The sequence below is a fragment of the Grammomys surdaster genome, unplaced genomic scaffold, assembly GCF_004785775.1.
Source record: "Grammomys surdaster isolate TR1022 unplaced genomic scaffold, NIH_TR_1.0 220, whole genome shotgun sequence".
NCBI lineage: Eukaryota > Metazoa > Chordata > Mammalia > Rodentia > Muridae > Grammomys > Grammomys surdaster.
In genome coordinates, this window is record NW_021604665.1 from 1,097,655 (window position 1) to 1,124,688 (window position 27,034).

At 46.3% G+C, this 27,034-nt stretch overlaps 2 protein-coding genes across 2 annotated transcripts in view; one reads left to right on the top strand and one right to left on the bottom strand.

Moving 5' to 3' along the window:
• Positions 1–19,888, bottom strand: part of Xpc (XPC complex subunit, DNA damage recognition and repair factor) — a 26,226-nt gene extending 6,338 nt beyond the window's left edge. Inside the window, exons 1-11 of the mRNA XM_028773026.1 lie at positions 19,733–19,888; positions 14,675–14,876; positions 12,681–12,787; positions 11,114–11,234; positions 9,622–9,706; positions 8,790–8,947; positions 8,214–8,334; positions 4,850–4,939; positions 3,463–4,341; positions 2,229–2,389; positions 279–360 (exon numbers count right to left, since the gene is read on the bottom strand). Of these exons, the coding sequence (XP_028628859.1) occupies positions 279–360; positions 2,229–2,389; positions 3,463–4,341; positions 4,850–4,939; positions 8,214–8,334; positions 8,790–8,947; positions 9,622–9,706; positions 11,114–11,234; positions 12,681–12,787; positions 14,675–14,876; positions 19,733–19,826 (2,100 nt within the window). The 5' untranslated portion in view covers positions 19,827–19,888. The remainder of the gene's footprint in view (positions 1–278; positions 361–2,228; positions 2,390–3,462; positions 4,342–4,849; positions 4,940–8,213; positions 8,335–8,789; positions 8,948–9,621; positions 9,707–11,113; positions 11,235–12,680; positions 12,788–14,674; positions 14,877–19,732) is intronic.
• Positions 19,889–19,983: 95 nt separating this feature from the next.
• Positions 19,984–26,571, top strand: Lsm3 (LSM3 homolog, U6 small nuclear RNA and mRNA degradation associated). The gene is made up of 4 exons (XM_028773068.1): positions 19,984–20,104; positions 20,967–21,077; positions 23,572–23,667; positions 26,190–26,571. Exons 1-4 carry the CDS (start codon positions 20,084–20,086, stop codon positions 26,268–26,270), a joined length of 309 nt encoding a protein of 102 aa, XP_028628901.1. The 5' UTR covers positions 19,984–20,083; the 3' UTR covers positions 26,271–26,571.
• Positions 26,572–27,034: the final 463 nt, after the last annotated feature.

Genomic DNA, 27,034 nt, shown 5'->3' on the forward strand with positions numbered 1-27,034 from the left:
CTATGAATCAGGGCTTGAACCTTAGGATAACCCAGCAACCCAGCTCTAACCTGCTAGCTTTTGAACTTATAGAATGAGTCTCCAGGCTACTTTCTGGCCTACAGTCCTTATTTGGAAAACTTATTTTCTATATATGCCTTCCTAATAAATAAACCCTGCTTGAGGTAAAGAACAGGATATGTCTTCTATCTGGGCTTGCACCAGCAGCACCTCCTCACTACCTCTCCTCCCAGCTCTTGCCCACAGCAAGATCTCTCTCGCAGGCATCTCGCTGTTACCTTATAGGGCACTTCTCCAAGACGCACCACTCTTGCTTGCTTCAGCCACGTGTCCCTGGAGTGCAAGGTATGCACACAATCCCTAAGGAAAACAGACAAAGGGAAGCCTTAGTGCACACTGTAGGGATACAGGACCTCTAGGTCTCACCTGAGCCTGTATGCAGATGTTAATTCTCCTCCCAGGCTTTACCTCACAACTGGAGCAGGCCCTGCTCCTTGCCCTTCCTGCACCACAGTGCCAATGGCCTCACCTTTGGACTATCTGTGCCCATGTGACCCTCACCCACTTATACACCAGCAACAAATGATTCAGGCCTGTAATGAGGGGCAGAGTTGCCTGTTTCACTAGCTCAGAGCCATACCACAGGCCTACAATTCTTCTAGTAAAACTCGACACTCCCTGGCCAGGTCCTCTTCAACAGACATGCCCAACACCTCTTCAGCTCGCACCCCTAGCCTGTCTGAGGACGGAGGCAAGCAGGGCATCAGGTTTACAGAGACCAGGAACCTGCTCCACAGCCTGCACTTTGTTCGTTTGCTTTCTACTGCAGCCCAGTACAGCTCACACAGCACAGCACGGGGACTCAACAGCATGCCAGTAGGTGCTCCTCAGTCCCCTTACACCTTCCAGAGCCCCAGCAGCTCATCCATCAGCCAGGGTAACCAGCTCATCTCCTCCACCCCACTTCTCTGTGAGGACAGAGGCTCCATCCTGCACTCCCACTGGAGCTAGATCATCTTTGACTGCACAAAGGACTTCAGAGGAGACAAGACAGCAGGCAGAGAGGCTGATGGGTAGGCATCCCTTGGAAACTCCTAAGAAACAGCCAGGAAGTGCACACAGTACTCCAAATGACCGTCAACTTCCAATCACTTCCCTCTCTTCATAATGGCTACTGCTGGCAACTTCTGATGAGGACATGAAGTAACTGGTACCAGTGTGAGCTGCTGAGGGGAAGGTGATGGCCACTGAGGAAACAGTTGGCCATCCCCCCAAATTTCTGTAGTATGCCAAGCATGGACTCAACTAACACACAAAGCAACATCGCTCCCAACAGTCAAAGGGAGAGGCTGGAGCACCCACTATACAAGTAAACAAACTGTGGCCTTGCAGGCAGTGAATAGTTTTAAAGGAGGAGAGGCTGGCAAGATGACTCAAAGGTAAAAGTAAAGGTCTGGTGTGACTCCCCAACATGGCTAGAAGCAGGAGCTGTTCCCCAGCAGAGGACTCACCCTCATGCTGGGTTCCTATGTTTCTCTTCCGTGTTTTCTATTTATTTAAAGCAGCCCTATGCTTCAGTCCCTACAAGTCAATATCTTTAAAAATCCCTTCTTTTATTTGCTGTTTACTGCCATTGCTCAAAATCTCTGTTTCTATTTTTTTCTTCTTTAGCTCTAAATTCTATCAATGTTTCTTCAGTTTTAACTTTGTAAATATTATATATTTGTTTTTTATTTACAGTACTTTTTTGGTGACTTCTTTTGCCTAAAGTACACACTTATTGTGTGGCCACTGCCAGTCTCCACTTCACAACTTGTTTAGGATGGCAGGGCTTGGCATGCCTGTGAGTGGGTCCTGACTCCTGTTCTCTGCTTTGATGTGCACTGGATGCAAGGAGCACTTCTACCGTCTTGTATTTTAACTGTCCTGCAGTTACACCGTTTTCCCCACAGCTTTTTGCTCTTGGTCTTTTAATACATGATTGACTGTGAGCTCTCATCTCCTCTTCACAGTACACACATACCACGGCTCGCCCCTGAGGACCCTGTTAACAGCCAAACCTCTGGTGAAGTGCACCAGCATCAGAAAGGCACCTGTCTCCAATCCTTCAACATCCTAAGCCTAAGTGGACCGAGCCACTCTACTGAAGATCTTCATGGGAGAGAATACCAATTTTTCTATTGTAAGGTACCAGGCCACCGGGAGGATAAGGAGGATGCTTCATGCACCTGGAATAGACAGCTTCTCCACGACAATACCCAAGGACCGCTGCTGTCTCAGGGTAGATAGCCTGGAATTTCAAGAGGTGGCGCTTCAGGGCATACAGAGGGTGGTTCTTGTATGTGCTGATGGAGGTGGGCAAAGGCTGGTCCAGGTGCTTTGCCTGAAACTGCAAAGGCCAAACAGACAGTGGTGAGCATGCCCCTAGACGAGAAAGGGGGTATGAATGGGCTGCTATACATGAACCTGTTCTGATGACAGACTGTGGCGCCCAGACCAATCAGCAACTTGGTGACATTGCCAGTCACTATGGCCATGAGGTGTACTGAGGAAAGCCAAGGAGTACTAGTAACTGTGAGGTGCACCTACATCAGAAAGGTACCAGTCTCCAATCTTCAAAATCCTAAGCCTTAACAGACCAGGCCAACTCTACTCAAGATCTTCACGAGAGACAATACCAGTTTTTCTATTGTAAGGCCTGACCTCAATGACACTGCCATCTTATAGCAGAAGCAGGCCTGACAGCTTGACCAACCGCCCTACAAGCTATTCTGAGATCCAGAGTCTTATACTTCACCAAGAATTCTGGGTTACCAGTTATCAGTAGTAAATTCCATTGCTATAAAGCAGTCCTGTTTCCCAAAGCTGACTTCACTTTATTTTGGCATCCCTTCAAAACACACAAAAGGAGGCTCCCACAGACTGGCACCACTGTGTTGGGTTTTTGTTGCTGTTGTTTTGTGGGGTTTTTTTTTCCCAACTTGACACAAACCTAGACATATCTAGGAAGAGAGATCTCAACTGAGGAACTGCCTCCATCAGACTGGCCCATGGGCATGACTGTGGGGCATTTTCTTGATTGCTGACTGATGTAGGGAGACCCAGCCCACTGTAGGCAATGCCATCCCTTAGCAGGTAGTCCTGAAAGGTATAAAGGTAGCCGAATGTGAACGTGGAAACCAAGTCAGTAAGCATCTTTCCTCCATGTTCCTGTCTCTGCTCCTGCTTGAGTTCCTGCCCTCAAGGATGGACTACGATGGGGATGTATAAGCCAAATGTTTGCGAGATAACTGAATGCAACTGAATAAATAAAAGTATGTATTTCAATGGCTTGTATAAATATATTCAGAAATACAGAATTAAGCCACACTAAAATCTCTACATAACTGGGCATAGTCATGAGCAGCAAAGGATAGAGTTTGATTCCTGCCCAGCATTGAGTCTGTGCAGCCAGTGTCTTACCTCCTGGTCTTCTTTCTTCTCCCTCTCCGTAAGTGGGCTCCGATAGGGTCTCAAGGTCTCAGCCCACCACTCAGTGTCAACCCGGCACTTGCGGGTTGCTGTCATCCAGGCTGGGTCATACCTCTGCGTGACATCTCGGACCCAGCCATTACTGTCAATGCCTACAACATAGGTCATTGGTTTGGTAGCATATTTGTAACAGGCCACAGGCTGGCCCACCACACCATGCACACAGTCCACACACACCCACTTTGCCTGTGGCTCACAGTACACCTCCAGCCACTGGTCTACACCAACAGCTTTCCTATCTTCCATCTCTTCACCACCACTGGACACCTTCTTGCCTCTCTTACAGCCTGAAGAGCTTGAAGATGTGGCTGGAAAGCTTGGAGACTCACACTGGCTTCCACGTTGGGACTTGGAAGCACTCTTAGACCCGGCCTTTGTCCTATGAGGAGCTGAGGCCCTCTTCTTGCGAGGGCCAGGCTCACAATCCTCATCAGAGGAATGCTGGCCCTCCCCACTGGACAGTTCAAAGTCAGAGCCACTGCCTGACCCATCGTTCTCACTCTCCTCTTTGTAAGACACCTTGGCAGCCGTACGCCGCTTCCGCCGCTTCCGGGCATGTGGATGGCCCTGCATTTCCTGCTTGGCCTCCTCTCCCTCACTGCAGGAGGGCTTCCTCCGCTGCCTGCTGCTCCCAGTGGCTGTGCCTCTCTTCCCTCTGGCGGTTGCCTTGCCACTGCCCTCAGATGAGGTTTCTTCTTGTTTGATTCTTTTGCTGGTCTTGGGTTTTTTGTGGCTTTCTGGAATGTTACTGGAAGGTTCTGAAGAGCCTCTAGGATCCTCTAAAGGCGTTTCCTTGGAAGATTTCCTTCCCTGAAACAGTAAGAAATTTTGGCACACCCGAGTATGGTGTTAAAAATGCAGTCCTTTACCCACCAGTCCTTCACAATGCTCAGGAGGATGGGTGACTGTCTACCTGCTCACAGGCTAGAAACAATAGCTCAGAACCAGCCCTCTCAGATGACTCTGTGCACACCAAGCTAGCTCAGGGTGCTACTAGACACCTACTTGTGTATCCATCTCCTCTAATACAGGGCATGTGCAAACAGGCTCAGAGGAGCTCAGGCTGCATGAATACCCATTCTTAAAAATATGACACTGTTAGGCTGGCAAGATGGTTCAGTGGGTAGAGGCACCTGCTGCCAAGCCTGACAACCTGAGTTCAATCCCTGAGACTAACACCAGGTAAGAAGAGTCCTCTGATCTCCAAAGTGCCATGATACACACACTCAAATGTAAGGTAAATACAATAAAACATGGTCGATTTCCTTACTCTTCTCTAGTGGCAACTCCCCTTCTCTAGACGCCCCAAGGACCTCACCTTTGCCACAGCCGGCTTCAGTGAAATGGGCTGCAGAGACAAGACCAGCCGGGTGAGCAGCTGCAGAGCCCGGAGAATCAGAAGAAATATCTACAATACGATGATAAGAGAAAACAGATTTAACTGAACGGTGAGGAAGCTAATCCAATGTGCTCTGCTGCTGAGATGGGAGAGCATGAAAACTGTCCCAGGCCAGGACGCCAGCCCTCAGTATACTGTTGTAAATGACAATGCAGAGACTCAGCTCACTGGAAAGGATCCTAAGGACTACATGTAATGTAAGGTAATGTCATGTAATGTATTGTAATGTAATATAAATGACTATTTGCACACTTGACAGCACCTATCACCGGCTACAGGTTGTCACACAGTCTCTTCCTGTTTATGTACCTTTTGACTGCCCTGTAGATAAATGTCATATGTGGGATTAAAAGAAAATAAAACGACCAATGAATGACTCACTCACTGCAATTACAATTTGCAAGAAGTGTGGACAAAAGAGTATACTGTGGGGCGCACTGTGACACACTACAGCGTCCATGACAAGATGCTTTTCTTTTTTCTTTTGCAGGGGAGGTTACAAGGGTGGAGGGTGGGCACGAAGGTTTGGGGAGATGAGTAGGACTGGGGTACGTGATGTGAAATTTACAAAGAATCAATAAAAAGTTAAATAAAACAAACAAACAAACAAACAAACAAACAAAAGCAACATGTAAAATAGCACATACCCCAAACCCCAGAACTCGGGAGGCTGAGGCAGAATCATGATGGCATGATTCTGGGCTATCTTGAGATATACAAAAGACCCTGTCTGAACAAAAGGGCTGAGGGAAGCAGCTCAATGGTAGAGCATGCTTAGCACACTCAAGTCCCTGGCTCCAATCCCTGGCAGCTCCTTGCAAAACTGTGAAGATCACCAAAGATGCGACAATCTGGAGGGACCAAAGGGACTCAACAATTCAGTGTAGTGTGGTATCCTCAACAGGGAGAGGAAGGGCGGGCACTGTCTGAGGAAGGACTTTACAACTCTGTGCAGGAAAAGCCATGAGTGTTCCATGCTTAGTGAGCTCTTCTGTAGGAGCTTGGAAGATGACAATATTGAAGGTAATACAAAAGACAGAGGCCTGACTGGTGAGAGTTCAGAGGGAAGTTTAAAGACTCTATCAGGGCTATTCGCTATTCTGAATTAAGATCCTGTGGTTCTGGTTATCTGGGGCTTAAGAATCAGCTGTGATTAACAAGATACCAGAACTACTAAAGTGAAACCTTTGCTTTGCCGGGACTATTGATGCTGGTTATCTGGAGCTAAGAAACTGGCAATGATTCAGAAGAGACCAGCATCACCAAGGTAAAATCTGGAAGGGTTTCTCAGGGTGAGCACACATAAGCTGTGTTTCAGAGATGGTCAAGGTTGTACCTCATGCCAGCAGCCAAGCCTGGTAATGAAAAGTCACCCAATTGGTACTGGTTTTGAAGGCATGCAGGAGACACAGAGAGCAGCTGAGGCTTGGCACTGCGAGAGGCCAGGAGAGGTACTGGTGAAGGTGCAGCCTCATTCACATTGAAGGGCTAGGACTAAAGAGGTCATGCAAAGACCTTGAGGCTGGGCACCACGAAGAGAGCCTTTGAGAGGCTATTGGTGAAAGTGCAACCCAGTTGCAGCAGAAGACCCCAGTATTGTAGAGATGCCAGTACCATGGGATAACCATCAAGAACAGCAGGAGAGGTGAGATGGAGCCAGCCAGAGCCCCAAAGATAAACTGTGTGTGCTGCAGAGGGCAGAACTGGAGAACTCAAGTCTGTCAGAGGAGCCCAGAAGATCAAGAGTGATCCCAGATAACTGGACACTAAGTTACTTATACTGTTGGGGTTTGGTTTTGCTTGATTCAGATTGTGACTGTGCCCTGGTTCTTTCCTCTTGAAGAAAGTATTTAATTTAATTTTGATTTTTATAGGAGCCCATAGCCAAAAGACTTTAAACTTCTAAAAGAGATTTTGGATTTTTAGACATGTTGGTTATCTTAAAGAGACTGAAATTTTAATGTATTTGAATTTGTAAAAGACTGTTGGACTTTGAAGTTATTTGTGTTTTTAATGAGAGATCTTGGGGGTGAATGAGAATGGTGTGGCTTAATAATGATGTGTTTGTGTGTCAAGTTGACAGACAAGGGGTCAGTTGTGTGGCTGGTCTTATGTCAATCTGACACAAACTAGAGTTATCTGAACGGAGGGAACATCAACTGAGAAAATACCTCCATAAGATCTGGCTGTAAGGCAAACGTTAGGCAGAGCTCAGGAATCCCTCGAAAGAGCAGAAGGATTGTACAAACCAGAGTGACCAAAGACACTTCAATAATATGGCCCACAGAATAAACTAACCAGGGCTCACAGGGGCTCACAGAGACTGAACAGAGACAATCGGGGTCTGACCTAGGCCCTCTGCACATGTTACAGTTGTGTAGCTTGGTGTTCTTTTGGGACTCCTAACAGTGGAAGCTGAGCTGTCTCTGACTCTTTTGCCTGCTTTTGGAACCCTTTTCAACCTACCTTATCCAGCCTTGATATGAGAGTTTGTGCCTAGATCTTACTGCAACTTATTAAGCCATATTTGGTTCATATCTCTAAGAGGCCAGTTCTTTTCTGAAGAGAAACAGACAAAGAGGAAGGAGAGACTGTGTTCAGGATGTAATATACGAGAGTTTAGAAAAAAAGTTCTTAAAAAGAAAGATATGTCTGTAAAGCATTTTCTTAATTAGTCATTAATGCGGAGAGTCCAGCCCATTATGGGTGGTGTCATCACTGAGCTAAAAGTCCTAGGTTCTATAAGAAAGGAGGCAGAGCGATACCATGTTCTGAAAGATATCTGTACTCCCCCTGAACACCCACGCTCTAGTGTCATCCACTTCCCCATGTCCTGCCTTTTTGTTTTTATAACCCCGTGTGAATAAGTAAAAATTATGATTTGATTTAAAAAAATAGGTAAATAAAAATATATTTTAAAAGAAAGAAAGAAAGAAAGAGAGAGAGAGAGAGAGAAAGGAAGGAAGGAAGGAAGGAAGGAAGGAAGGAAGGAAGGAAGGAAGGAAGGAGGCAGAGCAAGTCATGAGGAGCAAATCAGTAAGCAGCACCCCCCCCAGGGCCTCTGCATCAGTTCCTGGCCATGCTGAGTTCCTATCCTGACTTCCGTAATGATGAAAAGCAGTATGGAAGTGTAAGCCAAGTAAACTGTTTCCTCCTCAGCTTGCTGTTTAGTCCTGGTGTTTTGTCACAGCAACAGAAGTCCTGACTGAGACAACAGGCACCTCCTGGATGACATGGTATTTCGTTCCCATTAATGAGCGGCGTTACCAGAGGAACTGCTTACACAGACCAACTCTTCATTATCCCTCGCAGAGTAAATGGCAATCCTCCTTTCCAAGGTCGTCTGTAGGCTGTCCTGCTCACTGGCTGAAAGGTCAGCATTGACAGTGAAGGTTCCAATGAACCTGGGGAGAGACCAGGTACTCCTCTATACAGCAGTCAAAGCAAAGGAGAAGTTCTAGTCTTTTACAGCTGAGAAAACCAACAGGAAGTGACTCTTAAGCCTTGCCTGCCTGCATTGGCTCTTCTCAGCACAGGTAGCTAATGCTGACCATCACTGACCCAACTCAGCCGGCACCTCTTTGGGCAATCTTTCCATGGCCACCAGAGGGAAGCACCCTGTTTCCTGTGCTTCTCCACCCCTGAACTCCTCCTACTAGCCTGAGTATGCAGTGCATATGGGACTTGAGCAAGCCAAGGCTCTCTTTTAGAGATCATCCTGATGTGTCCCTCTCCTCAATGTCATGCCCTTCCTGATGCCAAGTGACCACTTTCAGAAGAGGTCTATAGAACTGGCCTGAACCAGCCTAAGAGAAAGCCAATCCTATAACCCAGTGCTGACGACAGTAGACGGTCTTACCACTTTACCAAATTTGAAAGGTAGGAGACATCCCTGTCTTGAAGTGGCACCTTGATAAAGCGAATTGGGATGATGGACAGACCAATGGCCAACAGATCTGGCTGCTGGCAGACACTATTCCGATAGAAGCCACTGGCCAGCAGGCACAGCAGGTGAACCTGTAGAGCAGGGACGAAGAAGCCAGAATCAAGGGAAAGCTGGGGATAGTGGGGATCCTGCTCCCAAGTTCAGATGTTCTGTGGACAGGGAACATTGGCTGTGCTTCTACACGCAGCAAGTACAAAGTACAAAGGCTGGCATCAGCCATATTCCAGGGCTTTGTGTCTCACTCTCTTCTCTCCATGTACTCCCTCCTCAAAGAATCCATTAGTTCAAATAAGAACGTTTCCTCTCCCAGCCTTCCCTTTACAAACTGCAGGATTTTCAGAGAAGCATCACATCACCTGGGTCTGCTGTAGTGAGGCCAGAAGGGAAGGGGAGTGGGACACAGGCTGCTGAGGGCACTAGCTGGAGGCCAAGCATGGACCTCTGACTGTTCTCTCACCCTGCTCATCTGAACCCACTCTGCTCTGCTGGGCACCCTTAACTCCTGTCCTCCACCCTCGATGTCACCCTTCACCAACCTACTGCAACAACAGTAAGGCTGTCCTCTCTCATCTCCATATACAGCTTTCCCCCTCCTTCCCTTGGGTCATCTGCCTTCTCCACACTCAGTTGAAAAGAGCACCACTTGAGCACCGCCTGTAAGCCCAGCCGTGAGGACGGCACCTAACTTCATGCAGGCCTGCCTGTCCCATCTGGCCCTGCTCTTCATGGCCCTACCAGCCATCACCTTGTGCATGTTCTCCTGCACTTCTTTATTGAAACGCTTCATCATCCTCCGCAGGTATGTCTCAAACTCCATCTTTATCTTCTCACTGAAACACACAGTGAGAGACCCAAGATTGAATCGGGAAACTGCACTCCTCACCGTGACACAGGAGTCACTCCCCCGGGGTCCTATACAAGGCTGCGCTTCTCCACCAAATCAACAAGCAACCACCATCTGCTCCTTCTCTGAGGGGAGAAAGTGGCGTCTAAGTGAAATGTGTGTTGTTGACATAGACATGGCCATGCCAAGGGTCCCACAGCCTCAGACTCATAGGAAAGTGGCAAAGCCTCCCCTTGCCCATGAGATTCAAAGAAATGGGGAAAGCTTCACTTTCCTCGGAGGTTCAAGTATGGATGTTAATATTGTACGCAGAAAATGTCCACCATAGCTCTGCACCATGTTTACAGCCTCAAGACCTCCCCTACAGAGACTGCTCCTACTGAGATGACCTAAACCTGTTCCCTTGATCCATCTGTACACCATAAACCCTTCCTCCCTGTCTATCTCTGTGTAATAGCCCTGCCTCCCTGATCACCTCTATATAGTAAAAACACTGAGTCTGGAGAGTTGAGGTTTCTCTGTCCAAGATAACCTGACCAGCCTTCTGTCCACATGGCTGTCTTTTCTTCATTCCCTCTTGCCCCAATCTGGTCCACCCTTGCAGCCACGAAGGATGCAGCACTTCTCGCCTGCAAACCTGCTCAGTCTCTGTGCAGCCCTTGGGTCAGCAGTACCCATCTGTAATCTGCTCTTGGACACCGTACAATACATCCGTCAGCCCCTCCCGGCATGCCAGGCCTCACCCACAGGCCTCAAGTTCCCTTCCTTCAGAATCTTAAGTACTGACTTCCTCCTCAAACCATCAACTGATGCTAAATTAAATAAGACATTTACATGACTGTTTCGTAAAATCTTTCAACCAGGGTCCATCAGTCTACAGGAAAACCTTGCACTTCCTGAAAAACACAACGTCTCCCTCCTCCCTGCCCACTGAAGTGAACCTCATTAGCAAGCTTGTTTGCTCCAAGTTCCTAGGCCAACGAGAGGCTACAGTGGAAGAGGCACCCTGGGAAGGTGGGTGCTCCTTCCACAGTGGGCACTATCTCAAGTCTTGTAGTGATACGTGGTAGGGAAAGCTGAGTGCCACGTCAGCCAATGGGAAATCAGGTTGTGGATCCTCCACTCACTGGCTAAGTGGCTCCTGGACTGTTGCACATGCTCTCTGAGCCTCTCGTTTGTACCTGTGCTCTAAGGGTCAGGTAGTAAGAGATGAACTAGGTGCTCAGCCCTTGCCATGCACCTCCGTCTCCCACCCAGCAGCAGCACCCAGGTGTCTCCTTTCAGTCCTACTGCAAACCCAGGCTCTCCCCTGTGGCCCCACACCACGCTGACATGCAAAGGCTTTCTTGGTATCTGCTGCCTATTTTCAGGACAGAAACAGAGCCCAGCCTACCTTCTTTTCCGTGCCTTCTCCTGCTCTGGTGTTTCAATTTCTATCTCCACTGCCTTCACAGGCAGGTCAGACCGCGAGGTGGTGGAATGTTCTCCCACGTCCAGCACAGGATCAGTAAGTTCTATCAACGGTAATTTTAAAGGTTAATAATAATTGGGGCTGGAGAGATGACTCAGTGACTTAGAGCCCTGACTATAGAGGACCTGGGTTCAATTCCCAGCATTCACATGGTGAATCACAGCTATCTGTAACTCTAGTCCCAGAAGATTCAACACCCTCTTCTGGCCTCCAAGGGTACCAGGCACATGGGAAAACACTTATACACATAAGTTAAAGTTACCAATAATGATGGTTAATATATGGAACAAAATCAGGGTTCTGCTGGGGAAACAAAAACAGGAATAGACAAGGAAGCCCCAGAGACTCCCAATTGTTTATCTGACAAAATCAGATATTCTAAAAAGCCAGGACTTTTCAAAGCAGGTATTGCTCTACAAAGCCAAAGAGGAAAAAGATAGTGCCTAGCATGGTGGCACAAATCTGTAATCCCAGTACTCAGCAGTGAGACCAGAGGTCCTATGTCCCAGGTCAGCCTGGGCTACACAGCAAGTTCAGTAATAGAGACCTCACCTAAAAAAAATGAGGCCTGGAGGCTAGCAAGACTGTACACAACCTGGGGACCTGACTTTGGGCTGGATCCCACAAGGTGACAGAAAAGAACTCTTCAGAGTTGTCCTCTGATCAAACACACATCCTACACATACACACACACACACACACACACACACACACACACACACTACTAGCAATTCTAAGGCTATAATTCTCTGCACCCTGAGTAATTAATAAAGTTAGTACATGGTGGAGGCTTTAGATTAAAAGACATTTACAAACTCATAACAACCACTGGACCTGGATTAGAAAAAGAAAGCAAGAGAGCTATAAAGACATTTTTGTTTAAACAACTGAGGGTTGTTTTTCACGTTTGAGGTGTGATAAGGTTGCTCTGCCAGATAAGACATCACTACCTTCTTAGTAAAGCCTTGCTCAAGTATTCAAAAGCCAAGCTTTGGGACTACAAAGAGAAAGAAGCATTCAATATAAAGGACCAGGTATCCAGACTACTCTCATTTCTTGGTAGATTTGAACCTTGTCAAATAAAAGGCTGGGGGGGAGGGGAGGGCAAAGCATGCCCCACATTAGTGCCAGTTTCATGCTGTGGACTTGGGGTCAGGCCCACAGCCTTGCAGACTTCCTCCCCAAATCCTGCAGCCCGACTTGGCACATCTCACAGCTGCATGCCGTTTGCTGAATGCTGCCAGTAAAGAAACCTGCCTGAGGCAACAAAGAACTTGCTGCACAGCTATGTGGGGTGGCGCTGGGCTGGAGCTAGGACTACACAGTTCCTTTATGTGCACTCTTCCTGGGCATTGCTTCTGTCAAGTCCCTACTGTAACTGTATCTCAAGATGGTCTTTGTTACAAAGAAAACTGAGATTGCAACATGTGACTTGGCTCCAAACAGCAAACAGAGAACCAAATTTTAGAAAAGAAAACAGGCACTTCACCTTCCACCTCCTCCCAGTCGTCCTCGCTGTCATCTTCATCGGTGCCTTGGCCTACCACCTCCCTTTTCGGATGTTTCTTAGCCTTCTTGCAGTCAGCAGGTGGGTCCCTGTATATGGATCAAAGATATAGACAGCTCACTCACATACGTATCCTAGTGTCACATTCAGGCTAAGCAGAACCTAGAAGAGTCCTTCTCCTGTTGACTGGTACAAACTCATCTAAGAAAATGATGGACAGCTGGCTCTCAAAAGTCCTAAGATGTGGGGTAGGAAGAGCTCCAGTGTAAGGTTGTCCTGGCTACTAAGCAAGACCTATGTTTCTCAGAACAAACCCAGAACCTATTAACTCACAATCCATGTGAAAAGATAGATAGATAGATAGATAGATAGATAGATAGATAGATAGATAAAATAAAAACTAAAGCAAAACATAAAACCTGCTGTGCCTTGAAAAGGTGAGGGCAAAATTAAAGCAGCCATGTGGTCCCAGGAGTCTTGGAAAGCTGAGGTAACTAGAACATAGCTGGAAGCCAGAGAGAAGAAAGGCTCACACCAGCAAAGCCGGGAGCTGCCTGTGAACCAACTCAGAGAATGCTTTTCTCCCATTAGAAAACATAGCCCAAGGACACGGAAGCTGGCACACCTCAAACGGGACAGGTAGGGTGTGATCACACAAGAACCTGTAACCAGGCCCAGGCTGGGCGGCTGCTAGTAGGGGAAACCCATGCAGATAAGCAGTTGGATAGACAGTGAGATGCAGTGAGCTGCCAGAACACTGACATATTTCTGCAGACTCATATATAAACCCCAAATCCTGTCTACAGTTTTGGGTTACTTTGGGCTGTAAACATGAAGATACTTGGTATCAAGAAGAAACAGCCAAGATTTTAGCACAGACGTTTAGGATCATCTCAGTCCTGAGTGCTAATAAAGCTCCAAAAGACCTCCACTTTTGTTTTTGTTTGCTACTTACAACCAGAAGCATAGGAACCATGGTGAGAATCTGGCTGCTTCCCCTGGCCCACTACTGCCCTCTGCTGGACTGCTCTCCCATCATCAACAGCAAGTCTGGTTTATTTAGAAGCAAAAGAACTCTTGCCGGTTTTCCTCTATTCGCCTACCCTCTAGCTTGCTTTGGCTGGGTAATGAACTAGCCTCATGTCCACTGTCCTTCATACTGAAATAAGAATATTCAGCTGCTTCCAAGGCAAACTACAGGCCCAGCTCTAGATCAACATGAAGGAAGTTCACAGTTGTAGCTGAGACCCAAGAGGTGTAGCAAAATCTGAGTAGCTTGCATTGCCATATGTAACTGTCATCCAGGTGGACATCTCACACTCTGCAGCAGCGGCAGCAGGAGACAGGAGCAAAAAAGACCAAGAGTTTGTTAAAAAAAAAAAAAAAAAAACCAACCAAACAAACAACAAAACAAAAAACTAGAGCCGATGGCTTCAGACACAAATCAAAGGGAAGAAAGTACTCCAGACGAAGAGAAAATAGGCCGGGAGTGGGTCTGAATGTGGAGCTCGGGCTCAGTGACCAGTGCTCACTCACAATGCAGGCTTTTGGTTTGATCTACTAAACTATGAGAAAACAAAAACATAAAACTAGAGGGCAGCAGGGGACAAAAATGTGCCCAGTCAATGTTCAAAGTCCAGCAGGGCACGAGGTGCCAGGGCCAAATTTCCAGTTGGCAGGAAGTTTCCTGCCTCTCTGCTAAGTATCCATGAAGTTGAAAGAACACCAGACCAAGATCAGGAATCCTGAATTCTGCTCTGGAGTGTGCTTCTAGCCAGCTGTGTAACCACTTGTGAGCTGCCACTGAACTCATCAGAAAACTGAGGCCCCATCTCCTGCTGGCCTGGCTCGGTCTAGAAATGCTTAAAGACTCTCCTTCCCACATCCATCGCCTCAGAGACCAAGGAGTCACTTCCATTATCCTCACGCCTCTGACAGGAACAGCTGTCACTGTGCTCCATGCTTGGGCATCTCACCTGAAATCATCCCCGTCACTGAGTGCTTCCTCCTTCAGAGCCTTGAGATTCTTGGATTTAGCAGTGGCTTTGGCCACTTTCTTTTTTGCTGCACCATTTGTGGGGTCCCCTGGATCACTGCAGCCTCTCTTCCTCTTTCCTTGGGAAACTTGTGGGAGAAAGCACTTCTTTGGGGGTTTCTGTTTCTCATCTTCAAAGTCATCTAGGTAACAACACGGCAAGATGTGAGGGGCAGTTGGGAAGGTGGAGGCGGTGTGACTTACAGGCAAGGGTCAGGAAAAGGCTCATCATCTTCTCACAACCATGGTTCTGTCTTCTGTTCACCAGCCTGTGTCTGGGCAGCACCCAGTGCTCAGCCTTTCACATGAAGCCTTCTCTATGGTGACAATGAAAACTACAGATCAAATTCAAAGCCTTGATCTGTAGGGTAGGGAAGGCTATCATCATTCTACACCACCAGATCACTCCCCTTTCTTATTGTACTTCTAAAACTGAAACCACCCTGTGGCTAAAACTCTAAGTTCCAACCTTAAAGGAAAATGCTTGAATCTACTCCCTGACACCTTGCCCATCACCCACCTGCCAAGGCTTATTAGAATCTATCTACTACTCTCAGGTGAGATGCTTCTGGTGCACAAACCTTTGCACCTTACTCTTGCTGCTGTGTTTCTGTCATATTTTAGACCAAACTCTGCTCAAAGCACACTGCCAATGTAACCTAGATGATCCTTGTAAGCCAACAGCCTCAGCAGATTCCAGTTGGAAGAGAACTGTGGATGTTTTACTTGGCATCAATTCCAGTGCCCAGATTCCAAAAGGTTTTTGGTTTTTGAAACATTTGCATCAATTTTACAGGTGCAAATTATCAACAAATCCAAAGGAGAGACTCTGCTTTCCATAACTCTGCTTCAGTTGGTTTTGAGATTAGCTTTAAGACTCCAAAAAGTGCTGGCTGATGGTGCCGTTCACCTTTAATCCCAGCACTCGAGAAGTAGAGGCAGGTGGATCACTGTGAGTTCGAGGCCAGCCTGGTCTACAGAGTAAATTCCAGACAGCCAGGGCTATACCGAGAAACCCTGTCTCAAAAATGGGATGAGGGTGGGGGTGCAGGAAAGCCCCAAAAGGGAGTGCTGAATTATCAAATCAACACATTCCTGTCATTCACTGTTTGTCTTGCTGACTCTTTGGGTATGTATTTATATTCTCAGAAAATGTATTTTTGTGGGGGAGGCAAAGGCTCTTCAGTTAGATCTAAATGAAACAATACTTTAATTAAACTAAAATTCACGTTAGACATTTATTTTTATGCTAGGTAAATCACTAATTCTTGTCTTTTTTTTTTTTTTTATTTCAAAGACAGGGTCTAGAACTTGTGGTGATTCTCCTGCCTCCAAAATTTCCATGTTTTAAACACTTAGATACAATGGAAAAAAAAAAAAACCACTGAGAAAATAGTTCCTAGGCACTAGCAAACTTGTCATCTGAAAGGCACAGAGTTTGGTTCTATGTTTGAAAAGGTGGAGGATGTAACAGAAAAGAATTACACTATGCTTACTGTCCTTAGGGTTTCTATTGCTGCAACAAAACACTATGACCAAAGCAACTTGGGCAGGAAACGGTTTATTTGCCTTACACTTCCACAGCACTGTTCATCATTGAAGGAAGCCAGGGCAGGAACCTGGAGGCAGGAGCTAATGCAAGGGCTATGGAGGGGTGCTGTTTACTGGGTTGCTCCCCATGTTTTGCTCAGTCCTGTAGAAGTCAGGACCACTGGCCCAGGGATAACCCCACGCATAATGGGCTGGGCCCTCCCACATCAATCACTAATTATGAAAATATCTTACAGGTCGGCCTACAATTGGATCTTATGGAGGGCTCCAATTAATTGGGGTTCCCTCCTCTCCCATGACTTTAGCTTTAGTTTTGATATAAAACTTGCTGTGTAGCCCTGACAGGCCTGGAACTCATTATGGAGACCAGGCTGGCCTTGAATTCACAGAGATCCGCTTGCCTCTGCCTTCTCAGTGATGGGATTAAGGGTGCAGCATCATACCTGATTTAATTAAATCATTATTAAAATGACATAATATGATGTTCAACATGAAGTGTTGTTTTTGCTGAGTATGAAACACAGCAAGGAAATCGACTGTCACTCTGCAGCAGTAATCTCTAGATGACAGAAACAGCTGGATTTTCAGTATTCTTTGTTGTGTTTACTTTCTGCAGGACACAAAGTGGGAAGGAAGCCTCTCAAACAATCTCCAGATTAGTTTCCAAACTCGAGAGCTATCTAACATATCTAACTAGTCTCCTTGAGCTCAATGTCATTTCAACAGTTCAAGAATTATCACTGTGGCTTGCTCATCCAGCTACTGAGACCTAAAGGGCAAGTCCAAGCACCTTTCCCCAAGACACTTAAGATGAATTCAAATTCCTTAGCACGATCTCCAGGCTGAAGTCCCTGCCCTTCACTCACCTCGATTCCCACCACTCACCTCGCCATACTAAGTCTAGCCACGCCATACTAAGTCTAGCCACGAGTCTTTAAACATCCTGGTTTCTTTGCATAAGAATACTTACCCACCCTATCCCGATGCAGCCAAACTTCTTATGAAGAGCTCAAAATGACACATAGCAACTGGTTACAGTACCCAGGCACTGACAGCCTCTTCCCCATACTGGTAGAAGTTTGAATACAGCAACCAGATTTATTCATCACTATGTGAATTTGCTTTTCTTTCTCTTTTTAAATTTTGTCATGTTCACCTGACTTGCCTTCCCAAAGAATCTCAGAATCCTAACAGCAGAAACTTTCCCTGCTTCATTTACTCCTATAGTCCCAGTACTTAGGACAGTAAATAATAGAGAAACTAATCAATTTCCCAATGAAGACAACACAGAGGGGAAAAAAAATACAAAGAGGAGCCACTCACTCAGCAACAAGGTGAATATGATATTCTTTGTTGCCAACTACCAAGAGGGCCAAGCCTCATCTTCATCTGCATGCACAGGGGTGCTCTTCTAATCTTCTGTGTAGAAGCTACCTAACTGGTTGACACCTCATAGCAGATACTCAAGGAGTAAATGAGTAAGCTGAAGCTTCATAAGTGTGGGGTACGCCAACTCCTCTGAAGTTTAGCAAATATTAGTATCTCCTAGTGGACAATGACATTTATGATCTATATGTAATCATATTCCAGTGCAATAGGAGCCACAGGGTGGGTGGGGTGATGGTCACTAAACTAGTCAGGCTTTCTATCTAGTTATTTAAAAGGTCTAGCCATCCCTTCTCTAGCAACATGCATTTTACACATTTTAAAACGTTTTGGCAGAGCAAAAGAGATGGCTCAGCTGTTAAGAGCACTTGCTGCCTCTTCAAGTGAACCCAGGTTCAATTCCCAGCCTCCACATTGCAGCTCACAAATTCAGTTCTGGGGGATCCAGCACCTCATCTAGCCTCTGCACGCACAACACACAAAATAGTGCACCAACATGCATGCAGGCAAACACCTATACCCATAAAATAAAAAAAAATTAAGAGGAATGTCTTTTCAGGGATAGAAACAAGAGGAAGAACAAAACAGGATAATGTGATTGCCTGAGGAAAATGAGACTTGTTTTTATGAGGGTTACATTTTCGTCAGGCAATCAGATAAGATCACTGAAGAATGAGAGACTGACAGGGCAGTAACTGGGATTCTGTGGTAGTGGGTTCCCAGAAATGACTACCTTAAGACGATCATGGAGTGTCTTAGGCCTGAAGCAGAGAAGAAACTAGCCCCAGCAAGAGCCATGAAGAACATTCTAAGCCAAAGAAACACCAAAGGCCAAGCCTCCAGATAAACAGCAAATCTAAAGGCCAAGCCCCAGATAAACAGCAAATCTAAAGGCCAAGCCTCCAGATAAACAGCAAATCTAAAGAACAGAAAGATGTTCACTAAGAACCAGGTATGGTAGCATCTGCAATCCCTGTGATCAGGAGGATTAGACTGGAGGATCAACTTCTAGGCCAGCCTGCTGTTTAAATAAACAAGAAAAAAAAAATCAAAATAAGAATATCTGAAACCGAAAGATCCAGATTTCTAGGTCAGCCTGCTGCTTTAAATAAACAGGAAATCAAAAGAAGACTATCTGGAAAGGAAACAGTAGAATTGTGATATCCTCTAAATCCGGTGGAAAACAAGCTAAGTGAAGTAGATGCTATACTTGGAGAGCATAAGTCTAAGGAGGTTTTAAGTAAGAAGACAGAGGTATGAGGTTTTATTGTTCTACATCCATTTGGCTGCTAGATGATGATCTGAGGCAGACAGATGAGGGGAAGCATGAAGAGAAACAACGTGACGTTCACTTACTCAACTAAAACACGATATGGAGAGGATCTCCAGCTATAAAGAGAATTAGGTACAGATTTCGGTGGTTCCAAAGCTGAACTGGACTTGCTGCCGAACTAGCAATTAAGAAAAGGCATGTTTTAGCAGGTGTTTTAAAAGGAGTGACTTATTGAGATGGGATAACTGGGGAATGGAAATGTTTAAGGAGGAAGATGGAACTTTTGCTTTGTTCAATATGTACGTAAGAAGCACAATTCCAGCCTTGCTGTAGTGGCGCACACCGGTTAATTCCAGCACTTGGGAGGCAGAGACAGGCGGATCTCTGGGTTTGAGGCCAGCCTGGTCTACAAAACGAGTTCCAGGACAGCCAGGGCTACACAGAGAAACCCTGTCTGGAAAAACAAAGCAACAGCAACAACACCACCATCAAAGCGCATCCTAAATCTGGAGCCAGAGTTACACTGGATGGCAGTCGGGAACTTCCGTCCTGTTTTTGGAGTCTCAGACACCAGGTAACTGGGAAGCTTTCAGCTGCTCGGTCTTCAACACTTGCTAAGAGGCTGAACTTGGCTCAAATGGTTAACGGAGGGGTTAAGGCTGATAGCAGAGGCCCTTGGGGGCGCCGCGCATCCGGCCGTGGAGACCTTGCTGCAGACACAGATCCACTCCGCCACCCGCCCCAGCCTCCGCCACCATAGCCTGGCATGCTGCAGACTCGACTTCTCACCTGCATCGCTCTCCTCAGGCCGGGCTGCTTTGTTATCCTCCAATTCCTGGCCGCGCTTCCGCCGCCTTCCACCTGCGGTGCGCTTTCGGGCCATGCTAGCCAGAGGCGTTCCTCCGGACTACCGCGCAGGACCGCCGCAAGTCTCCCCGTGCCCGCTCCGCCCCGAGACACGCCATGCCTGGCCGCGCCCCCAGCCCAGGGTAGGACCACTCCCTCCAAGGAAGCCCCGCCCCCATGCAAACTACAAGGGCGCGAAGGGACAAAAATAATGTAGTTCTTCCAGTGCGTGGCGGCCTAACGTTTCCTAGTGCCTACTCTCGCGAGACGTGGAAAGGGCGCAGCGTTTGAAAGATGGCGGACGACGTAGATCAGGTAAGTTTGTCCTGAAGCGTTCGAAGAGGAAGTGCTTTCACTTCCCGGGCCGTCTCGCTTTTTCCACGCTTGCCGTGGGATGGCCTTTTTCTCTTTATCGAATTACCACGGCCTTCCGTAGCCGGGCCTGCTCCAAAAACTAACGTAGGCCCAGAGTTTCTCAACCTACCCGTCTGCCCATCACGCTTGTCGTCGCCCTTTCTCTGTAGAATGCGGACGGCTGTGGATGCCCACTCATCTCTGGGAGATAGCTGTCGGGATTCCGACAGAAAGCGTCATGTAGCAGTAGGACACCAGCTCAGTAATACGTGTAAGCACCTGCCACACAGGCAGTGTCTCACTTGGAGTGCATTTCCAAAGGAAGTCAGGTAAAAGGTGCAGTTATATGAGATAGAGAAACTTGTAGAGATGTAGTATGAAGAAAACAAGCAAAGATCTGGTACACAGGGTAATGGAAGAGCCTGCATGCCTCTTCACCTACCCTTTCCTATTCCTTAGGTAGCTGGCATACCCTGGCCATCGAAATTACTTGCACGCCCCCACATGCGTAGCCCCCTGCACGCACACACGCACACACACACACACACATACCCACATACCGCCATATTGTGTTTCTCTTCAGAGCGTGTTCTTTTAAATATGTATTTCTTTATTTAAAGTGTTTCTTCCACAACTAGAATGTAAGTTCCTTAATAGGGATTTATTGGGGCTGAAGAGGTGGCTTAGTGGTTAAGAGCACTTGTTGCTCTTGCAGACAACCCTGGTTGTGTACCAGCACCCACATGCTGTTTTCACTGCTTAACAGTGGTTGAAACGCCACACTGCCTCTGTGTCCCGTTACTAAGCCGCCTTCTTTCATCAGCAACAGACCACCAATACCGTCGAGGAGCCCCTGGATCTTATCAGGCTCAGCTTGGATGAGCGAATTTATGTGAAAATGAGAAATGACCGAGAGCTTCGAGGCAGGTTACATGTAAGTCTGTTAAATTATCTCAAACCCAGATGCTCCCCGTCACCCCCTTCCTACCCCCTTAAACATAAGAACTGCAACGTAAACTTACTTTTTTGAATTATACAGTTTCTTTGAAGAGTTGGAAAATTCTGTTTACTTTTAAAATATCTTTTCCTTAACTAGCACGTTTTTTTTAGAGAGGGATGGGACTCCTGTGAGACCAGGGCAAGGCATCTGATCCCCTGGAGCTGGAGTTACAAACAGTTGTGAGCTGCCTGATACAGGTTGCTGGAAGCCAAACTCAGGTCCTCTGCAGGAACCCGGTGCTCTTAGCTTCAGCATGTCTCCAACCATACAGAACACTTTTGTTTCTTTCAGTTTTATCTTCTGTTTATTTATGAATAAACTTGTTTGTTCTCTTTGTTTTAGACAAGGTCACACTATGCAACCCAGCTAGCTTCCAACTCAAGATCTTCCTGCCTCTCTCTCCTTAAAGCTGGGATTATAGAAATGCACAACCATTCTTGGCATTGTCCTGTATTTTTAAAAGTTATTGGACGGGTGTTTTAGTTTTTGACATATAAAACTCTGCTTTGTTATGTATAAAAAAAATTAAATAGCAGGCTAGAGATAGCTTGCCTAGCGTGTGGCAAAGCTCCTACCCTAGCACTACAGGAAAAAAAAACCCACCACAGAAATCCGTAGAGTTAAAGGCGAAGTTCCATTTTTCCCTATGTATAGCCACTGTTCAAAGTTGGCTACATTGCTGTCCACATCTTTTCTGCATGTGTATTTACCATCTATCTGTGTTTGGAGGGGGATCCTGGTGAGGTACGGAGGCATGGGCCCATAACTCCAGTACTTAGACGACCGAGGCCGGAAGATCATATATTTGAGTCCAGTCTGGACTATGTAGTGAAACCTTGTCTCATTTGTACACACCTTTTTCACATGTTTTTTGAGTGGAATGATTGCGCAGCTGACACAACTGCACAGGATTCTGTGTAAGGCTTCAGTCACTTTTTTGTTGGTTTTCCCAGCTGTAAAACTGCATTGGTCACTTTCACATATATTGCTTGTGCACATTTATAATGTCTGTGGAATTGGTCCCTTGAAGTAACATCATTGTGTACTTAAGGTTTTGTTTCTTGTTACTTTCCTCAGAGATGTTTGTTTATAACAGCAATTGAAATAAGTCTTTTTTAGTTCAGGCTTAGAAACAGTCCTGTACTGCCAGTGACAGAGCCAGTGTGGGACCAGGCCATCCCACTTGTCTCAGTCTTAAAAATTCATAGTTCTTTCATGAAACCTGAGGATAAAGAACCTCTGGGTCTGGGAAGGAAATTGGGCCGTTGAACTACAAGCTTACCTGTGGGAACAGCGGTGTCAGTTTGCTGAGAAACGTGGGATGGAACTAAATTGCATGACTCTTTAGCACATGGAATGACACCCAGGCCAGACCATCACCTTTAACTTGGAGGTGTCTGCAGCTCTTACCTCTGTAGTAAGGGCCCAGCTTTCTCTTTCCTCCCTGCTCTCTAGCTGAACATTTTGCTCATTTGTGTAGCTGCCAAGCACTTCCTTCCCAATGTGGCTGTTAGGCTATTTTTAATCTTGATATGAACAGGCAAAAGCACTTAGCACTTTGTTAGAAGAACATGTAAGTGGGTTCTGAACAAGCCCCAGGAGGTTTGCCATTTAGTAAAAGGAATGAACTTTGGAGGTTGCACTGAACACTGTGGTTGCTTGCAATCCTTCCTGACTGAGCCCACAGATGCCAAAGCACAGTAAGCTCTGGACAAGTTATACATGGGCAGAGTGGAGGTGGGACAGATGGTTGGTGGGTAAAGTGCGAGGACTGGAGTTTAGATTCCCAACAGCTGTGGAAACACCAGAGCAAGCTGGCTAGCTAGACAGTCAACAAGCTTTGTGTTCAAATGAGAGACACTATCTTAGTACGTAGGGTGGGGAACACCTGAGGAAGGTTCAGTTTCACCTGGGGAATGTTCAGTTTCAACCTCTGGCATCTACACACATGTAAACATGCAATATACATGTACACTACACACACATACCCATGTCCACAAAAATGGGTCAAATTATGCTACACCTGTTTTGTTTTTGTGAGCATCAAATGACAGTGTCCTTGCTTGAGAAACACAGTGCTATCACACACCAAATGAGAGGACTTTATGCTGCTTAGTATCTCTGAAAGAAAACTGACAGAATTTGCTGGGTTTTCATAATAAATTGTCGTGAATGGTGGGGCTGCCTTGGGTAACAGGTAAACAATGTTCTTAAGTATTCTCAGGTTACTTTGAGTGAACTCACTTTTTATCATAAGCAGTATTGTCACTGGGAATAGCTTGTAAAGACATGGTAGACTAGCACAGAGGGAGTGTTTGTTATTTGCATGTAAAAGTTTGGGTGTTAAGTATCGAACCTGTTACTTATAAAGCACTTGTATCTTTTGAGCCCTGTTCCTTGTTTCTCAAATCTCACCCTCCCACTTCAGGCTTATGATCAACATTTAAATATGATCCTGGGAGACGTAGAAGAAACCGTGACGACGATAGAGATTGACGAGGAGACATATGAAGAGATATATAAAGTAAGTCCTGCAAGCCTTCACTTTGACAATGTCAGTTCTCAACGCAGCGGCTTAACACATACTTGTGGAAAGCCCATTATGTTCGGGCACCTACTTAGGAACTATTGATAGAGTGTATAACTAAATGCAAGGGTTTTGGAGTTACACAACCTATTTTTAACACTGATCTGAAAGACAGCTGTATCGCTAAAGCCTGCCCCAACATGGGTGACAGCTCACAAAGCTGGGAATCTGGCGCACACTGCACAGCCTAGAGGCAGCTCAACAGTTGAGAGTACCCTTTCCAGTCAACTGATTTGGTCTGAGCCTTTGCCTCATGAGTACTGGGATTAAAAGCTTGTGCTACCACACCAAGCCCACACATACAACAGTTCCTTTTCTTTTTTTAAATTTCAAATCTATTTTATGTGTATGGATGTCTGTATAGGTCTGTGTACTATGTGCATGCCTGGTGTCCAAGGAGGCCAGAAGAGGTCATCAGATTTCTTGAAATTGGAGTTATAAACAATCATGAGCCACCCTATGAATTCTGGAAATTGAACCTGGATTCTCAGGAAGAGTGGCCACTGCTCTTAACTTCCGAGCACCTCTTCATCATCTCTATGAGTGTGTCATGTGTCTTTACTACAGACAGAGGCAGGACAGGCTGGTGGTGTAGGTAGTATCTACAGTCCTTCTCATGCAGCACTGTGGAGAACACTACATTGTATCTGTCCTGTATCTCTCATTACCTTTGAGATGGGAAGCCAAACAGCAGCCTCCCCTTGGCCCGTTGTATGTTTTGCTCTCTCAGCTGACATAACTAATGAACAGGAACATTCCCAAAACAAGAAGGGAACCACACAGACACTGGGATTCCCAGAGTTTTTCCCACAGTGTTTATAATTAACTCCTGAGTGACTGGATTGATACCAACTGGCTAACAGGAAGACAGAAAGTGGTTGGTCCACCATAGTTAGAGTATTGCTCTTGTGGATTGCTAAGTGTTTTGGCTCGAGCCCACTTTTCCTGCTGTCTACCATGTTTACCACTTTCCTTCACCGTACAGCCCACAGTGTGGTTAACTGCCAGGTTGCTCTTGGTGATGCTGTGCTCTTTGTAGCAGAACCATCTTGACTTCATCCAAGCACCAGTCCTCACCTAATTACAGACCTTATGGCAACCGGAGAGACAGCATCTCTATCAGACCACCTTGATTAGCCGTACGCTTCAGCAGGCTGCATGGTCTTTACCTGAGGACAAAGTGTTTTTAACTGAAAAGCTTATCCATCACAGCTTTTTTTGTACTTATATAGTTGGGCTTAAAAGCATCTGGCATTGTTTCTTTTTGTCTTCCTGATAACTAGCCAGTTCTTGCCTGGTCTCATTCTTACACTTCCCTGCTGACTGTATCTGTTACACCAGAGCACTTAGTCACATTTGGTTGTTTTCAGCCTTGCAGACCCACAGTCTGCAGGTTTGGGAGGTCTTTGGCTCCCTGGTTTTGCTAACATTTTGCCAAGGCTTAGTGATGACTCCAGATGCACCATGTTTGCTGGCTGTCCAAAGCCTGACCACTAAGCTAAAGCCTTGAAAATTGTGTTCCCCATTTGCACTCCCAGGAGTACATAGAAGCAGGTATGCTGACTGGGCTCACTGGAGGCTGAGGCCCTCCCTACAGTCAGCACAGTGCTAAGTTGGGGACATAAGGCTTCTACCCTCCTGTTCCTTGAAATCTCAGTGTACAGGGTCCATCCATTGGTAAAACAGTGACTATGCATTGACACTCAGAGGAAGTCACTCTTTAAATCCATGGCTAAAATTCAGCCATAGCTGAGGATATAACTCAGTAGTAAAGCATTTGCTTAGCATGTGAAAGAGTTCAATCCCCAGCACCCTCTCCCCCAGTCAGTTCAAACCCAGACATAGTGGCATAATTCTGCAATCCCAGCACCTAGGCTGGAGAGGTGGCTCAGAGGCCAAGAGCACTTGCTTCTTCTTTTCCCCTTTTAATATGTATTTTGAGACAGTCTTTACTTATAGCACAGGCCGTTTTGGAACGTGCCATGTAGCTGAGTTCTACTTGAACTCATGGTGCCAGCCTTAGCCTTCTCCACGCTAGCATTACAGTCATGAGCCATAATGTCTGACTTGTTTAATGTGTGAGTTCATGTGTATCATATACATACCCAAGGATGCCAGAAAAGAAACACCTACACACGCATGCACACAGAGTGAAAATAAATCTTAAAAAAAAATAATCGCAGCACTGGTGGTTGAGGTGTGGGAGGTATGGGAATTAGAAACTTCAGACTAATGTGGGCTACACAGCATGACAGATCCCATCTCAAAAATAAAACAAAACCCCTCTACCTTGTGTCCAGGTGTGTCACAAAAAGCCTGGGAAATGCACTCTAGCAGTACACAGGAAGAAGAGAGTGGGTCTGGGTGCACAGCAGTGGTCCCTGCTGCAGTCACCCAGGAAACGGGCACTCAGACTGTTTAACCTGATCCTGCTTTTCCCTTCTGTTGTTCTCTTCCAGTCCACAAAACGGAACATCCCCATGCTCTTCGTCCGAGGAGATGGTGTTGTTCTCGTCGCCCCTCCGTTGAGAGTTGGCTGAGACAAAAGATGGATCCTGTGTAGGAAAGTGGAGACTTTGCCTCTTGAGATGTACAGGACACGCCCAGAGAGAGAAGCTCACACACATTCTGATAGTCAGGAATGACCTGAGGATCCCTCTACCCTCAAAGAAGTTCATTTGCAAGTAACTCACAAGCTCTCCAGCTAAATGACCTGTTCCTTTCTCCAGCCCTCCACTCAGTGTGACCGCCTTACTCTTTTCAGGAGTTGGTGTGCCCGTTGTTCTTGTACTTATTTTCAGGTTGTTTTTCTTTAAATTAAATTTGATGTTTCCTTTTTTATTACTGTTTTTTTTTTTAATGTGTCTTATGGATTCTCAAGTTTTTACCTGGTGTGTACAGTATGTCTCCCATGTCTAGGGCACCATGTTGGGTAGAGCAGCCAGTCTGCCCCTGCCCTTATCTGGAGTAGTGCTATTCCAGCAGTTCTGAGGTAGAGAGGCCATTGTTGATAGCCTTACCTGTCTTGGGGCCCCAAGAGCTCAGGTAGCACCCAGTGAGAACCAGACAAGGGGAGGCAAGTGACCCCAACTGTCAACCTACTAAGAAAATGCAAAGCATGACTTCTGTGACTCTAAAGAAACTGTCTTCCAATCTTGTCTCAGGCTACCAGTGACAGGACCTGGAGAGTCTAAGCAGGAAGCAGCTGAAAGCAAAGCTACTTCCATTCTGGCTTCAGCCAGCCTACACTTCACATATAATCACAAGATCACAAGAGCACTCAGAACCAATACCTTCCACTTAG